Source organism: Pezoporus occidentalis, unplaced genomic scaffold, assembly GCF_034315485.1.
Source record: "Pezoporus occidentalis ecotype Australia unplaced genomic scaffold, CSIRO_AGI_Poc_V1 ctg160, whole genome shotgun sequence".
Lineage (NCBI taxonomy): Eukaryota > Metazoa > Chordata > Aves > Psittaciformes > Psittacidae > Pezoporus > Pezoporus occidentalis.
Window position 1 is genome coordinate 665,251 of NW_026913426.1, and position 17,075 is coordinate 682,325.

The 17,075-nt window shown below is 41.9% G+C and overlaps 1 protein-coding gene across 4 annotated transcripts in view; it reads left to right on the forward strand.

Annotated features, from left to right (window-relative positions):
- Positions 1–11,969, forward strand: part of PRKCA (protein kinase C alpha) — a 164,997-nt gene extending 153,028 nt beyond the window's left edge. For all 4 annotated transcript variants that reach the window (XM_062612590.1, XM_062612587.1, XM_062612588.1 and 1 more), the window contains 4 exons: positions 1,301–1,381; positions 2,772–2,879; positions 5,284–5,424; positions 9,290–11,969. In XM_062612590.1, the coding sequence (XP_062468574.1) occupies positions 1,301–1,381; positions 2,772–2,879; positions 5,284–5,424; positions 9,290–9,454 (495 nt within the window). In that variant the 3' untranslated portion in view covers positions 9,455–11,969. The remainder of the gene's footprint in view (positions 1–1,300; positions 1,382–2,771; positions 2,880–5,283; positions 5,425–9,289) is intronic.
- The last annotated feature ends 5,106 nt before the right edge of the window (positions 11,970–17,075 follow it).

The following is a 17,075-nucleotide window of genomic DNA, read 5'->3' on the forward strand; positions in this document are numbered from 1 at the left end:
AAGGGAATCCCCTACTACAATGACCCTTCTTTCTTTCTTAACAGAGGCAGTCCTGAGGTGCAAAGTCAGTGTTATACATTTCAAAGTACGATTGGTTTTGAAATGCTTTGCTTAGAAACATGGCAGTAATTTTTAATTCATGTACTGCTGTTATCCCCAGGAAGAACATATATTCTCCCAGAGACTGTAATTTTATTTAGTAGCCAGGCAGTCCTGCTTTATTGAACTGGTGACTCACTGTTTTCCTGAGAAGCTATAGAACTTGCCAGTTTAACTTCTCTTGCAGACAACTAAAAAGTCTAGGGTATGTGATGTGTGTTTTAGCAATTCGTCTCATAAAGAATAAAAAAGCATGTAAACAGGGAAATAAATGCAAGCCCATCTGCAGTCATGACAGCCTCAGTTCTCTGCTTATTCTAGTGGAGCAGTGGCGTTGGGGCTGGAGGCTGTGGTACTGCCTTGTCCATTGCGGATGGACAGTGGTCAGGACATCCTGCATCTCTTCACGATTCACAGTATCCCTTCACAGTGGTTTAGAAAGAGAGCTGAGAGAAACCTGCACCTCAGAACTCCTCTCTAGCATGCCCAGTGCATCTCTTAAATAAATGAACACTCACCTCTGAAGAAGCCTCGATTAAAGCAAATGGCACGAGGGGACCTGCGTGCTCTTGCCGCACACAGCCTTTTAGTGTGTCAGAACTCAATTTGCGCTTCAATTTGAGGCAGATGTGAACCCAGAAGATGCAAAATACCTGATAGTTCCATTAGGCTGAACAGCAGAAAGCCCTTTCTTTCTGGTGTTGCTGGTATCTGGCTTTGTACTGAGTATTTTAGTCATGCTAAACTGGGCTGTTCAGGGTTTTGCTCTTTTCTTCATTTTGGATCCCTTTTATAGCAGAACAAAAACATGAATACTGAAAAGAAGGGCTTAACTATTGATAGCCTATAAGTGAAGTGAGTCTTCTCTCCTGATTTCAAGCTGACACAAATGGATGGATAATACTTTTGCCTTGTCTCCTACACTGTGCTGCCGTACTTCCTCCTTTGCCTTCAAGTGCACGTCCCGGGGTTTCCCAAGAGCCACATTTCCCAGGCTATCAGAGTACCAAAAGATGTGGGTGGATTTGCAGAACAATCCAACTCCGACTGAAACCAGTGATTACCTGGAGTGAGGATGTCAGGACTGGTGTTCTGGGCTTTTTGGAGGAAATATGTTTTCTCTGCGTGTCTCTATCTAATATGTCACTGGGTGTTGGTTAACATAGGGGTTTTTCTTTGGTTTGTTTTTGTGATTATACAGATTATTGCTTACCAGCCCTATGGGAAGTCTGTGGATTGGTGGGCATATGGAGTGCTGCTCTACGAGATGTTGGCTGGCCAGGTAAGAGTTACCCTCTCATGCTCACTGTGACTTCCTCCCGCAGCTGCTGTCTTTCAAGGCTGCCTAAAAGCCTAGACCATTAGAGGACAAGACTGGGGCATTTCATACATTATCTCCTTCTAGTCTTGACTGACTGAACTAAGAATGTATTTATGCTTTAAGCATTTTCCATTGCACCCACATAATCAAGCACTGCCTTTGAATACGGCTTCTTTGTACCGTAATAATGTTATAAATAGCCATCTTCAAAATTGAATGGGAGACACTTGAGCAGAAAAATGCGTGTCAAGTTGAAGAAATGCCATTTAGTAGTTTGAAAGCACGGGGAAACATTATGAGAGTGTGTACATGCTCTGCATTGCAGTTAAGTCACAATAATACAGTTTTGTGTTGTATGTAATAGCAGTAAAGTAGGGGTCTCGCTACTTGAAATGTGCTCAGCTACAGACCCCTGATTCTGCGCAGTTAATGCGATGCTGCTCTCTGAGTCACTCATGTAGAAAGGCAATACTGTACAGCAGTGAATGGCAGATAACTACCAACTTTAAGGAATTATATTAGTCTTGAGTTGGAAAACATTTCTGCAGTTGGCTTTCAATGGGTGTTGGCTAGAGGCATGCAGTTCCTAAGCTTAAAACATACATTTTTAACAAGTGCCTTTAATAGTTTCTCTACCAAATTCCAGTTGGCATTTTTAAAGCTTCTAGAGTGTAGCAATTGCGGTTGTTAACATTTACAGTCTGCACTGCAAATACGAGGCATCTGAATGCTTTTCAGAAAATGAGATCTACCATTAGCTGAGTCCTGCTCCTGATCTCTCCCCCACGGGCACTTTCTTCATCACCTATCTTTAAACATAAAATGCAGCCGTTTCTTGTGATTAGCTTCCCTTTCACGGAAGCAGAACCTACAGCCATGTTTTGTGAAACAAACTGGAGCATAACTGGAATTAAGTGGGGAATGGATCAAGGGAATTAAAAGTCAGTCTCCAGAGTTCACCCTTTTTAAGTATTTTGACTGTTGAGCGCACAGTAGCTTTAAAAACTGATAAAAGATGGACACAAAGATAATCCTGCACACATTTCATTAACCTGGCTGCCGTGTGGGGGCAGAAATGAACTTTTCTCCTCAATTTCTACCTGAGCCTGATAAACCCTTCTGGGTCAGAAGATACCCAAGCTGCAGATGGCTGGGAGTTTGGTGTCTGTTCCTGGGTAAGGACCACTGCTGTGTACCGATCTCTTTGAGCATCTGTGATTGACAGGAGGCAGGTTGCTGGGCTGGATGCAACTTTGTTTGACCCAGTGTGGCCACGGGATTGTCATGCCATTTTATAAAAAGTGGAGGATTATTAAAAAAGGAAATAACTGCTGTGATTTATTTTCAACAGCCTCCATTTGATGGAGAAGATGAAGATGAGCTTTTCCAGTCCATAATGGAGCATAATGTTTCCTATCCAAAGTCGCTGTCCAAAGAAGCCGTCTCCATCTGCAAGGGGGTGAGATAGATGCTTTTTTATCTTTAAGTTCCTTTTTGGCAATCCTTGTGAATAACTAAATTTGTCTGGCTTTGATAAGGCACTGCTGATTTTTAAGTGCAACTTCTGTCAGGCAGTGCTAAGCTAAATTGTCATGAAGCGCCAATCGCTTGGTGTCACTGGTGAGCATTGAGCTCTTCCTGTGTTGCAGCTTTTCTTATGGTAAGAGCAAATGTCAGGATCAGTAGCTGCCAAATCCAAAATCCAAATCCAAAGCAGAATCCATACACCAAATCCAAAGTGTGGAATATCTCCACCCACCTCACCTCTCAACCCTCTGCAGCACAACTGCTGTTTTGCAGGTGACATTTCCAAGCTTGGATGGATACCAAGTAGTCCAGCGTGTCTTCAGCCCAGTGTGCCCAATGACAGCAGCAGAGCTAGAGAGTTAATAATATTTAAATGTAGGTAAAGATGAGCTTATGTGAAAGTCTTTAGTGTAAATGCAAGAAAACCATGGGGAAATCCTGACCCAGGGGTAACCTGTGTGGCCTGAAATTGATCTTAAATTCCTAGGTAATTTAATTTGCTTTCAGGTTTGGGGGTTTTTTGGACTTCAGGGGATGAGCTCAGAGAAAAGAAGAACTCATTTGACTTCTGCTTTGGCTCCATGTGATTCCCTGTAGTACTGTCAGTGTGTGGCTTTTTCAAACCACCTTCTATAAAGCATTCCCTGATATCTTATTTCCACTGATAAAATATCACTGCATTTAGTGCCAGTTAATTTGGTGTTTACTTTCTTCCTTTCCTTTGCAACCATTTATGAAGCATTGTACATGAGCTGGATATTAATCCTTTAAGGAAAAATCATTAAGGAATAGAAAAGCTGTTTAGAAAAAACAAAGGAAAAGGAAAGACCATTCTACTTGTGGAATCCATCCCAGTGTAGATGGCTGGCCAACAAAAACTAAACATGATGATTTTGTAAAGTACATTCTTCTTGATGCCTTCCCATGAAAATCATATATTCAGACAGCATAGTTTGAACTTGATCTAATTACCCTGTTTTCAGTTCTCCTGCTTGCTGCTGTTCTGCTAGGGAGGTCAGAAAGCTAAAATTGCATTGCCTCCTAGGTTTAAGGTCAAGTCTCTGTGATATTAATATGTTCATCATCTGTATTAAACTAACAAATTAATCCCAAATTTCAGTAGGCATTATGCCTGATCTAGCAAGTCAATATGAGAAAGCTTCTGAACCTTGTAGTCAGCAGTAGCTCAGCAATCCTGGGACCGTGCACCGCTGGGCAAGGCAAATGTGCTCGCTGTGCTCTTGAAGCTGAATTGTCTGCTTGACATCTGTTCCACTGATTCAGTTTGTTGGGTTTGGTGAATGCAGGAAAAAATGAAACTCCTGGAACCACTGTTCATGTTTTCCTCTGTCGCCTACTGTTAAGGGGTTTAGAAAAGGTAACAGAAATGGGAGGCTTGCGGTAGGATGTGATTCCCAGCCCGGTGCGCAGCTGAATTCCCAAAGTCTGCTTAGAGTTACTTTTATTTTAGGTTCAAAATTGGACTCTGATCAACTCGGCATTTGGAGGGAGGCTAAAGCAGAACAGCTGAGGTTTTAAAAAGATATGTTGAGGTATCACTCCCAGCAATGTATCAATCATATAGAATTTCTAAAGGAGCTTCAAACAGTCCCCACAATGCTGAAACTGAGAAGTGAAGGCTGCCTTGCTCAGCTCCTCAGGTTCATATCAGTGGAAAAGATTTTGAGGAGCTTGTTAATGAAGGGATCACATTATTGTTTCCAAGCATGCAAAGCTGGTGGCTTTTGGTTTTGCTTTTTTTTCCCCGTCTGCTTATCTGTGCAACTGAGTATAGTATTGACCAAGATGTCATTAAGGATGCAAGGGAGGAAACGCAGATTAGATATTGTCAGCCGGGTGCCAACAAACTGTAGGCTCTGTAATGAGATGTCTTGAGCAAGCCCAGAAAAATGAAGCAGGGGGAGTTGTACTTTGTACAGCTTTAGTATACTGGCATTTATTGAGTTTAATTGATGGTTGAGGTAGGGCAGGAGCTGTTCTGGAGATTTATAAGACTGAACTGGAAGACCAAAGGGGAAATTCAGGAGTGAGTTGTGAAGAAACCAAATGGCAATGTGCCCCGGGCACTGCCTGCCCACCAGACCTCCAGCAGCAACCTCTGCTCAAGTGCAGACCTTCATTCTCCTGCTGATGTGCTGTCTCCAGTGACCAAACCAGAAAAGTAACCTTCAAAATGTGAATATTAGCTTTTCAAAACAATTTTATCAGCAACTTGGATCTTCAGGAGACGAGCAAGAGCGCTGTGGTCTGGGGAAAGTCCATCTCACTTTCATTCCTGCGTTGAGTTTAATCACTTGGTGTTTTCTTCCTAATAGCTAATGACTAAACACCCGGCAAAACGCCTTGGCTGTGGCCTTGAAGGTGAAAGAGACATCAGGGAACATGCTTTCTTCAGAAGGATCGACTGGGAAAAACTGGAAAACAGAGAGATTCAGCCACCTTTCAAACCTAAAGTGGTGAGTGAGATGCCAAGTACTTCCCTCGCTAATGGTGTCTGCAGTCATGCCTTCCCGCAGGGTGAGATTAATGTTGGCGTGATGGTGCTGCAAATCTGGGACACTGCTAAAATAAGGCAATTGGATTATGGCAGACCAGTCTGAAAATCTGCTCGTGTTCTGGTGTAACCCTGTGTACAGTGTGCCATGCGGAAAAGTCTCTCAGTGGTTTGAGTCTGGACATGCTACACGAGAAGTTAAAACAGGGAAAATCAGCATATTCACATCAGCCACTGTAATAAAGGCAGCTCCCAGCTGTCTCCTCTGAATAACATACGAAGTTAGTGATTAAAGGTATCTGAATTACTGGCGTACACAGCACATGGGGTTTGGATTCCCCATCCTAGAGTGACATCTGCTGAGTTTGCAAGAATGATCCCTGGTTTATTATTGATGTTTGCTACATGGTTTGCACGTCTATCTGCAGGAGTGTTTTAGAAATCCAAACAAGTGAAAGATGTTCTTAGAATGAGGGCTGTTTGTGTAATGGAATTTGAAGATCTGTGTTTGTTGATGCAGGATTTCTTTCAGTGGGCACCATCCGCTGTATTGACAGGCAAAGAAAAGCATTGCACACTAGAGGACAAACATCCAGGAACAGCTGTAAACTGTTTTGCCCTAACATTGACTCTTTCTTCTCCAACACTTTCTTTGTTTCAACTGAGATGTGTAGCTGGCTGTAGCACTGCAGGTAGAGGATCCTTGCTCTGTACCTTTACCCATAGAGACCCGGTGGTGTGGTATCACAAGAACACATTCGCCTACAAGTGATTGTTTCACATCACTGGGACAGCTGCATGCTGAGAAGAGTGTTTTGTGCCAGGGAAAACCTCATTCATACGCTGTGGATTTTGCACGCAGGGAAGGGTGTAAATAGGTAAAGAACATGTGGTGCTGCCAGGCCTGACCAGCTCATCCCCAGGGCTCTCTGTCTAAGGGAGCTGCACCTCTTGAAAGCACATTTTATGGAAGATTTTCATTGCATGCTTCTTGAGTCAAAGATAATCGTAAAGGAAACCTACCTTCACACCTCTACGTTCTGTTAGCTCAGGAGCTGAGTCCATGGAGCCTCCTTCTAGTTAAAAGTAACACCAGCATGAAGGTCCTAAACTCCTGAAGTGTGGTCTGCTTCCATCATAGCACGCTTTGTGGCAGATCCTGGCTCCTGTTTAGAGCAGCTGTGCTCTATCTCCCTAGTTATCAGGACCTGATTTGTTTATACAGGCTGCTATTAAATACACCAAGGCATATTCACATGGAGCCTAACTTTGCCAGATGAAAAGGACTTGAAATCCAAGTCTGATCTTTACATACCCTGGGTATAACTTTTTATTGTGGTTGCTGATTCTGTTTGCATTAGAATCAGAATCATTCATTAACTTGGCACTGCCAAGTCCACCACTAAACCATGTCCCTCAGTGCCACATCTGCACGTCTTTTAAATACCTCCAGGGGTGGATATTGATTCTAGAAAGCAAAAAATCACACAACCCTTAACCTGTTTGAAGATGTGGATGTATTTATAGGGTTTGTTTGTAGGTGCATCTTCTCTAGGAAGCACATTGCTGCGGGAATAATCCTGCTGCTTTTGCACACAGGAATAGTTCTCATTCAAACACAGAGCTGCAGATTTCAGGTCAGCAGTTGGTCAGTTTAAATAATGTGTTCCCTTCCAGACTGACATTTCACAGGCTGTAGACACAGAGTGGTTATTTGGCAAGAACGTTTTACTTGTAAGTTTAGGAGTTCTAGGAGTCCCTGTTTCCAGTTTTGCTTTAATACTGCATTAACACAGTGCTGATCTTTAATGTGAAGACAGATAAGTATATGAAGATGCAAAATTATTAATATTTATAAATTCTATTGAAAATATATTTTTATAATATAATTGATAAATTATTATATTTACACACAAAAAAAAATACCCAAATTTCACATTAGTTATTTCTTAGCCTTTACTAATGTAAGCAATAGTGAGAGACCTAATGAAGTCGGGGATTTTGGTTTCAATATACAGTTTGTTTGAATAGCTTCCACTTGCTGAAAAAAAGAAGAGGAAAAAAGAAGAATAAAAGACAAAAAAGCATTATTCTGTAGAAGGGTGATGTGTATCTTTAGAACATCTTTTTAGCATAAAGTCTTCCCTGTATAAATAGCACTTCTTTGCTGCTCTGAGTTGACTGTACTGCCTCTGAATAAATTTGACTGTTAATTTGGGGATACATCGACTTTCATTCCACTGATGCAGAGATTTCCTCTTGTCAAAGTTGAGCTCTGTCCATTCTTGTTCTCCAGAGATTCTGTACCAAAATGCATTGGCTTCAGTGGGCACCAGGGTACTCGGTGAGTGAGAATCCTCAATGAAAAAGCAGATTACTTTTAGCCTTTAACCTCTTGAAGTGTCCCTCTGCTTGTGTCCTTCCAAGACTGAACAAGTGTCCTGTGAGCACTGCAGTCCAGTACCTGAGCATGCATTTTGCATCTGAAATATAAACCAGCTTGTGCCTCAGGCACCAAAAGTTCTTTGCAGCTCAGATCAGATGGCATGTGCCAGTCCAGGATGTGCCAGGTGCTTTGCAAGAACACTGGCAACTGTGCTATTTTCAAGACAGCCAAACATCTCACCCTTGAATTCCCTTAATGGGCCCTCTTCAGTTGGTTTCTCCTATAAATACACAGATTTATCTATGTTGCATTAGTTTAGAAAAATCAATGTTTAATGTTGGTCTGTTTATGAACCGTATTCTACCCTTTCCAAGTTATCCTTTAAGGCTGAAGATAATAGTGTCATGTTATAGCCTCTAAATCCACATATAGATACACTGTAGGGATGGATAGAGAGGAAAGAGGGACAACAGGAAGAAAGCTTCAGTGCTTTATCATACAACCACATTTTGCTTGAATATCTGTTACAGTAGAGTTTTGAGATGAGGTTGACCCGTTTCCTTTAGACCTCTCCACAGTATTCAATGCGTAGTCGTCCCCAGACATGCATTTTTTTCTTGCACCCAAGCTAATTTTGTTCTGGTCCCCCCTTCATCCTTTTTAACTTGCTTCTAATGCTACTGCCCTGCCTTTTCGAGTGTTCTCTGCATTACTCAAAACTATCCTTTCTGCAACCTGGTTTCTTTTGTTTTCTATTCTGAATGGGTTGTGTTCATGTGTCACTATATATAACCACCTTCTTAGCTGGGCTTCGTGAGATGATGTGTCTCTTCTCTTAGACAAAAAATGGAGGAAACCTGTGATAGCACATTTTGGGATGAGGATCCCAGGATGCGCTCCCTGCACCAGCTCCCTTCGGCGGTCCCCAGGGCTGAAGCTCTGCTGTTTTGAATTTACCAGCTTATATGCTGTACAATGGAGAACCAGAGCATACGGATGAATTGCATTTAGCTTTCTGCAGATTGTGAAGGAAACAGAGACTAAGAGGAAAATTCAGTTCTGCATCATAAAGGTTTTAAGAAGAATTAAAAGACTTCACAGATAAAGTATCTCTTGCCAATACATGTCCATAAAAATACTTTCTTTCTCCTTTTATATCCCAGTAATTCTGAATATTTCACCCTCTTTACCTCGTCGCCTCATTCTGTTAGGTGGGAACTTCTCAGACTCTGTTTTTCATCAGAATTTGTCTGTTAAAAACTTCTCTGTTTGCCTGGATTTTGTTGTTAAAATAGCTGAAAAGAAGATTTTCTCTTAACTACATAGGAGAAAGAAGGGAAAGGCTTACATGTGTCCTGAAAAACACACAAAAAGCTGGAACTGCCAATCCATTGCCGATGCTTTTTCAGCCCTTTTCCTGTTTCTCTTTGTTTCCTTGCAGTGTGGCAAAGGTGCCGAAAACTTCGACAAGTTCTTCACCCGAGGACAGCCGGTGTTAACGCCTCCGGATCAGCTGGTCATTGCTAACATAGACCAAACAGATTTCGAAGGGTTCTCTTACGTCAACCCCCAGTTCATACACCCCCTTTTACAAAATGTAGCGTGAAGCAGCAGAACGGGAACAGATCCCGCAGCAGGGAATGGTCTTTAACCCTACAATGTTTAGGCTTTTGCCTTGTTTGATTCCATTCAGGCCTGGAAATTGTAGGGTTAGAAAGTGTAAGATGGGGGGGGGAAAGGCCACTAATTCAGGTTTTTGGCTTTGCAATAGCGGTGTTGTCTTAATGGGAGATAAATCAGTGCACGGTGCCCACTTACCCTTCTAGAAGGTGCCACTGACTTGGCAAAACTTACCCAGTTTTTGGTACGTTTGATCTTTTTGTAACTTCCTGCTGTCCTTTTGCTCCCTTTTCCACTCTGCTGTGTTAGAATTCATCTAACATGTGCTCTGAAAGAATAAAACCACCTCGAATATTGAGTCCTTCTGTAGAGATGCTGGGAGACGAACGCACCGATTCCTGAGGGACCGCTCCTCCCGGTGACTTCAGGGAGGTGGGCAGCACAAGAGGCTGGAATGGAGGCATCACTGAGAGGGAGAGGCATTGCAAAGGGAATGTTGAAAGCAGTTGTTATGAAAATAGGACAAAACCAAGTTGGGTGAGGGTGGGAGGGGGGGATAAAATCAAATTAGACCTTTGTGGCTATGATCCTATAAGCAACTCCAAGTTTAAACGCACTTCAGCGGTGGCCAGATCTCTAGGATCTTTGCTAAGTAGCATGTGATAAACTCAAGGGTGAATTTTTGTCTTTAATAATAATAATAATAGTAATAATTTTAATAATATTTCTGTGAATTTTAATCTCCATGAGATTATTCTGTGATCCAGGGTGCCATTGTTTGTTCAGTTAAGTTAATTTACTCCTCAAGTTTACTGCTAACCGGTTCTAATACCAGTATTTTACTATGGGATTTGTTAACCTGGAATGTAAAAGAAAACTTGTTTATTTACTTATTTACTTGTGTTTATTTATAGTCTGCAGTATAGGGCAGTAAATGGAAGAAAGCATTACATATCCTAAATTCACAACACATACAGCCCCAAGTGACTTCCTGATTCCTTCAGAATAACTCATGAAAATTAAGTGAGACATAAAAATAATCAGTTTTAATTCAGGAAACTTTGGGCTGTCGAGTAATAAAGCCTGAAAAAAGAAGCACCTAAAACTTGTTTTATTGATAGAATGGAATTTAATACATTTTACATACGCTTCATGCAATGAATTTTGCATGTTTAGTAATAACTCTTAATAATAAGGGTTAATAATAAGCAGATCTATAATATCAACATAATCTTATCCAGCATAGAGTATTATAAAGATTTTATAAAACAAATTGTGCTTTATTTGTGAACCTTCTTGTTCTGAATGACATCATTTAGATTTAGCTAAATGTTTTATTGCTGTCATTTTGATTTTTACTTTAGGGTTTGGATATTCTTAATGGCTTAGGGAATAATCTCTTTTTTTAAAAGTAGAAATACTTTTAAACTCTAATGGCTACCTGCAGGTTTTATACAAGGTTCAATTAGGCTTTCGTTTTACGTCTGCTTATCACTTACAGGGAAGGAAATCGACTTTATTTGCAATGATGAACACTGTAATTAATGCAATCTTCTCCTCTCCTATCACTTAGATGAAAAATTTTGATAGATCTTCTTACAACTCACCAGAAGATATTAATTCAGATATCAGTGAATACTTTTTGTGCATATTTGGGTTTTGTTACAGCATGTAAAATAGTAGTCAGTGCATTTTCCTTCTTTTTTTCTCCCTTCTGCCTTGTTCCTGTTAGCAGCCATAGGCACTTTTTGTCTGTCAGATGTGCATGCCGATGCCGGAAGCATGATGTCTCTGTTGCTGCATGCAGACTGATTACAGTTTTTCCAGCATGTAAACATATTCAAAAAGTAAGATATTTGCCATAAAAGACTTAAATTTATACTAGAACATGTAACTGGGGAGGGGGTGGGAGGGGAATCTACTTTCTAATCATCTTTTATGACAATAAAACATGGAACCTGTGCCAAAGATTCTGTTAGAGCGATCCAATCCTGCAAACTGGTATCCAGGTGGATGGGTTTGACTAACGGGGGTGACCCGTGGTGGAGCGGGACAGTTTGTGTGTGAAACACACCTGGATTTGAGTGGTCACTGCTGTGTTTCTGCTCCTGGGGCACGCTCGGAAGCTGTATTCTTGGTGCCTAGGACACATGATTCACAACACTCCAGGGGTCTCACTTCTGCCTGGTGATAATCCTTTTGCAGCCCCAACTTGAAGCAAAGAGCATCACCCTGGGTAAGAGCAAACAGCAGGCTTTAATGGGTGAACCGAACCATTCCAAGGCATGGGAAAACACACGGCTAATGAGGGGCATTGACCAACGAGCAAGAACTCGGGTTGTTGCCTAAATAAACAGAACTTACCATTTTTAAAACATTTTAGGAGTCAAATTTTTAAGCCATTCTGTGTCAAATAAGTTACCAGCCAGGTCTGGGAGTTCATTTTCCTCTCTGTGTATTATATATGGTACTCACCATAAAGCACGTGGACTAATTCTGCATTCATGACTATGTTTTTCTGAATATTATTAGTCTGCTACAGCCCGGAAGATGCAGAAGCATCACGCTGTAGAAGGTAATAGATGCAACAGATTACTGAGGCTCAGATGTGAATAAAGAAGGGGCTCTCAAGTAAGTCAGTCTGGCGAGGGGCAGCGTTAGGTGTGTTCTAAGAATGTGAAGTGGAAAAGACACTTAAGAAAAAGGAAAATACTGGGAGAAATCGCAGCACACGGGTTTGGGAAGGAGGAAAAGCATTGTAGGGGCAGAACTGAGCTGTGCCAGAAGCAAGCAGGATATCGCATGGGTAGACATGCCCAAACAGTTCTGGTGTTCCTGGTGAAATGTGCATTGTACAGGGAAGCCCCATTGCGGGCAGATGTTTCTGGCACAGCTGCGATGGTGGGTGCTGGTCGCACCAGAACATGGCATTAAAGGGGTGGTCCAGCATCTGAACAGAGCTGCTCATTTTTTGGCTACTTTCAAAACCGGTTTATTGGGCATTTTGTTCACCAGTTTTCCTGATGTAGAAGCAGGAATTCCTCTTTATTATTGTTACTTCAAGTCCCTGCGCTTGTGACGGCTCATGTCACCTTCTGTAGGTTTCTGTAAAGCTTATGAAAGGTATTTTGAACTCAGGGCTCCTGCAGGAACAAGACAGGGTTGTATTAAGCAGGGATTCGGTATTTGTGCTCCTTCTCACTGCTCTGCCTAATGCCCTTGTATGTGAATGCTCATGCTTGGAATCTTTAATGAGAACTCTAGGTGGCTTTCTTACCATCAGGAATTTATAATGGCAAGTAGAACTGAAGTATCCAGCCAGCCTTTTTGTATCTTTTTAAATACAGACCTTATTTATATACTGTTTTTCAGGAGATTTAGATTTCTAGAGAACAGGCATCAACAGGGGGAGAGGCATTAGAACTGCTTTTCTTTCACTTGTGTTCCATAGCAGCCGTAATGTGAAAAGACACGTTACAAGTCAAATTGAGAATTACAATACACTCAAGCTGGGGTGGAAGTTTTGGGAGCTGTTTCCATCCCACATGCACTTGAATCCCAAGGGGCTCTGGGGCAGCCCCATTCCTGTTGGGGGGAAGCACAGGTCTGCAGTGTAAACTTCCAAGCTGTGTTTTCAGGGATTAAATGGAATTTAACTGTCTCCTAGGTAAATTTCTTCATTATTCAAGCACCTGGGTGTTCTTACCCACCTTTGAGTCAGCTGAGCAGGGTGGTGGGTTTCCAGCACAGCCACTTGGCCACCAGCCAGTCTTGGATTGCACATAGATGAGGAGAGGAGAGCACGTTCCCATTACAAAATACTCCCCCTTAATCCAGTTTAGAGGAGAACTGCAGTTTAGCTTTCTGATCCTTTATTCTTTCCAGAAATACAATTGGATTTCCTTTTACACATTGAAGAAAGTTCTGGAAATCAGCTGTTTAGAAAGAAAGAAACTCATGTTACACTGCTGGCCTTTACAGTCCATCCTGTCTTTTGGGGTGAATTTGATTGAATAATGCTGTAAAATTGGTAAGATAAAGAGAGAGGAGCTTGCCTTCTAGATGGGAGGGTGACATGCTCAGGGGCCGGGGTGGAATGGTACAACTTCAAAGTCTCTTTCCTCATTCAGTGCATCCAGATGCAATCCCAGTTAGATGCCACAGGAGACACATGCAATTAGCAGAGGGGGAAGACCCTCCTTATTAAGCAAAACACATCACTGGAAATAATAATAATCCAATAATAAAGCTTTGATATGAGTAGAAACATATTTACAGTATTGAGTTTACAGTGAGCTTTTGGGCCTGCCATGTAACTTCTGGAAACATCTAATGTGATTTTCAGTTCTTTTGGTCAGTACCATAAACTACTGTACATAGGTTTTGTCTTTTCACAAACATGGGTGTCAGCGCTAGGCGGTGGTACCTCTGTGCACTAAATGGCCAAGTAGAAAAGCAGACAAGCTAAAGCACCTTTTTCCTCAGCTCCACGCTTTTAAATGGGATCTGAAATAGTTCAGTTGAAGAGCTAAAGAACTGACTCCCTAAGTATATGTGATTTCCTATCAGCCAGTAACTGTGCCAGTAATGACTAGTAATTAAATAGCCTTATAATGAATAATCATCATGCACTACAGCCCTCCTGTTCCTAAGAAAACTAAGAGAGAGGGCAAGTTATTAACCTCTCTGCCTCAGTTACCTCATCTGTAAAATGGGGATAATAATACTTACATATCTCACAGGGAGGTGTGAGGACTTCTTAGGTAATGTTTCTAATACACTTTTAACCTGAAAAGAGTTGTGTAAGTATTATTGTAATTTTTAATACTAAATCAGCTTATTCCCGTGGTGTTGCTGGATATACCATGCTATTTCTACTTTTTATAGAACTTTAGTAATTCAGCTGAAAACGTGTGAAGAGAAATAAGAGCCAATCCGATACCTTTCTTAAGAGAACCTGGAGTCCAGCTTTTGTTAACCAGAGTCAGGGTGCGGTGGAGGTGATGTGATGCTTACTGATGGTATGGGTGAGCAGGATTCACCTCTTTTCCAGTTACTGAGATTTGTGTGCAGTTGACAAATTCCATGTAGATGGAAGTCTTAGCAGAACTGATTCTTGGAGGGTGAGAGTCCCTGTGGGTGAATAAAGACAGCACAGCAGTTTTCTGGTAATGTTTACACTGACTCCTATTGAAGGAGAAGTGATGTTCTTCATGCAGCTGGGCCATCCATGAGAGGTTGATTCCGTTGATATATTAATGTGTCCATGTGTCTTGTATCCTCATGTGTTTCTTTTCCTTGTGTGTGACACCATAATTCAGATTTAAAAGAAAACTGCCCTAAAAGCAATGTTTTTTCTTCTATTAATGTCAATTGACCAAAAAAAAATATAAAATCAGGAGTCTGTTAATGATTTTAAACAGTGATGTGCAGTAAGAGTAGCAACAGCACTGATAACCAGCCCCAGCCTGCTTCTGTTGAAGCTCATTTCTCACTGTGGGATACATTGGAAAGTCTAAAGCTGACATTACATTCATTTTATACTTTTAAGTTGGTGACAGAAATATGTTAATAGGAAGGAAAATGATGTTTCCAATCTTTATAAACCTTCTCCTAAGGACTAGTTGAAGGCCAGGTTGGACAGGGCTTGGAACAACCTGGTCTAGTGGAAGGTGTCCCTGCCCATGGCAGGGGTTGCAACTGGATGAGCTTTAAGGTCCCTTCCAACCCAAACCATTCCATGATTCTATGACTATTTGAAATCTATTATATTTATCTATTTCCCCTCTGTTTGAACCAATAACTGCCAATGGCTCCATCCTCCCAGAGGTTTGTGCGCTCCTGTCTTGGCCTTCCGGGGCACCCTGGAGTGGAATCACTATGTGCTTGGAGCTCGCTGCATACTCAGTGCATTGAGTACACAATGCTTAGTACACTGGAGCTTATAAACCCCAGTTTGTAAAACTACTGAGAAAGTGTTTGTGCCCAATGGTATTCAGCAGAGCACAGACATTTGGGCTTCCCATCCCATAGAAGTCAGTGGAGTTTGCACATTGGGATGACTTGCTGACTTGAAGCAGAAAAAAACCAATCTTGCAGTAATAATACCAATTTAATCTGTGACAGTTCCCCACAAAGCCTTTCATTTATCCTCTCCTGTGCTATTAAAACGAATGTAAGGAAAATAGTTTCAATGACATGAAGCTCTTTGTATCTTTTAAAAACGTGCATTTCCCACACGTTTGGCTTAGTACACAGAGCACACCTGAAACCTGTAAAGTGATTGTATGTTCCTGTAATACTACCTTTTTAAACAAGGAGTAATCCCACCTTGGACTCATTCATGGTTTTTAGTGTTCTTTTCAGACCCGGATTTTGTGCTTATAAGAGGGAGAGCTTTATTTCTTATCATTTATCTGCGAGATTCTACCAGAGGATTTGGAGAGGCCATTCATTTTTCAAAAAGTAATTAAAAAATCACTGTCATTGGAAGTGCAGTGGGCAGGACCGATGTATAAATCACAGCATCGGGTTTTTTCTCAGATCGCTGTATCTTCAATCCTCGTTTGCATGAAATGCTCCTGTTAAATATTAATTGTAGTTTCAAAGCAAGTTGTGTATGAATAAAAAATACTGATCATTACTTGGGTGAGAGTTTGGGCTGGCTTTATGAAATGCCATTTCAAAACGGACACCATGCAGCCCAGAGGGTGCACAGATTACAGTGGGATGAGCCGCAGAGGTTGGCCAGACCCAGACCTGGATTCTCCATCCATACATGGAATTTTAACCTGGGTTCTTTGTTAATTCCTGTTAATAAGGGGGGAAAGAGGCTTAACTTGGGGTTAGATGTGTCTGTGAGAGGATTTCTGCATGCTGAGAGGTGAGCAGTGGCTCTTTGGACCAGCACATCCCTGGCTGACCTGCTTGCTGTGCTCTGTTAGAAGCATTGAGCTGCTTCGGGTGCTTACGCCGCAGGGAAACACAGCCCGAGGATGAAGTGAGGTCTGAGGCTGGAGGCTCTGATTCAGTGCTCGATGTGAGATGTGATGGAGGAGGGATGTGCCCTCCTTCCTAGCAGTTAGACCCTGAGGAACCTCAAACTTCTCTGTTTCACATCCCTGTGTGTGTGAGCCCAGGTGGTTCCTTCCACCCTCTGCCACTTCCTGGGGAGAGGGCTTAGTTTTAACGTGATTAAGGATGCCCAGGGGCCCACTTTTGCCATGAAATGCTTGTTTTAACACTCCTGGAGGGAGGGATCACAATCTCCCAGCCCCACCACCTGTACTCACCCCCAGTTCAAGCGCTTGCCTCATTCAGGCTGACAATGTACAAATATTGTGACAACTTGATAAACGACTTCTTTTTCTGCCTGATCTCAAATGTCTTGAATCCCATGCTAGTGCATTAATTGGGTTAGCTTCATTTGCAGAAAAGCCTGGCTGAGTTTGCCCAAAGGAATGGTTGAAATTCATTTCCCTTTTTCACAGAGACAGTGTTTCCAGGCTGCTGCATGCTACTCAGCCTTCATCTAATGTCCTAGCTACTCCTGAAGCCATAAACACGTCTCCTCTCAGGCCTCGAGAGTTTCCTGCAGAGCAGGAGTT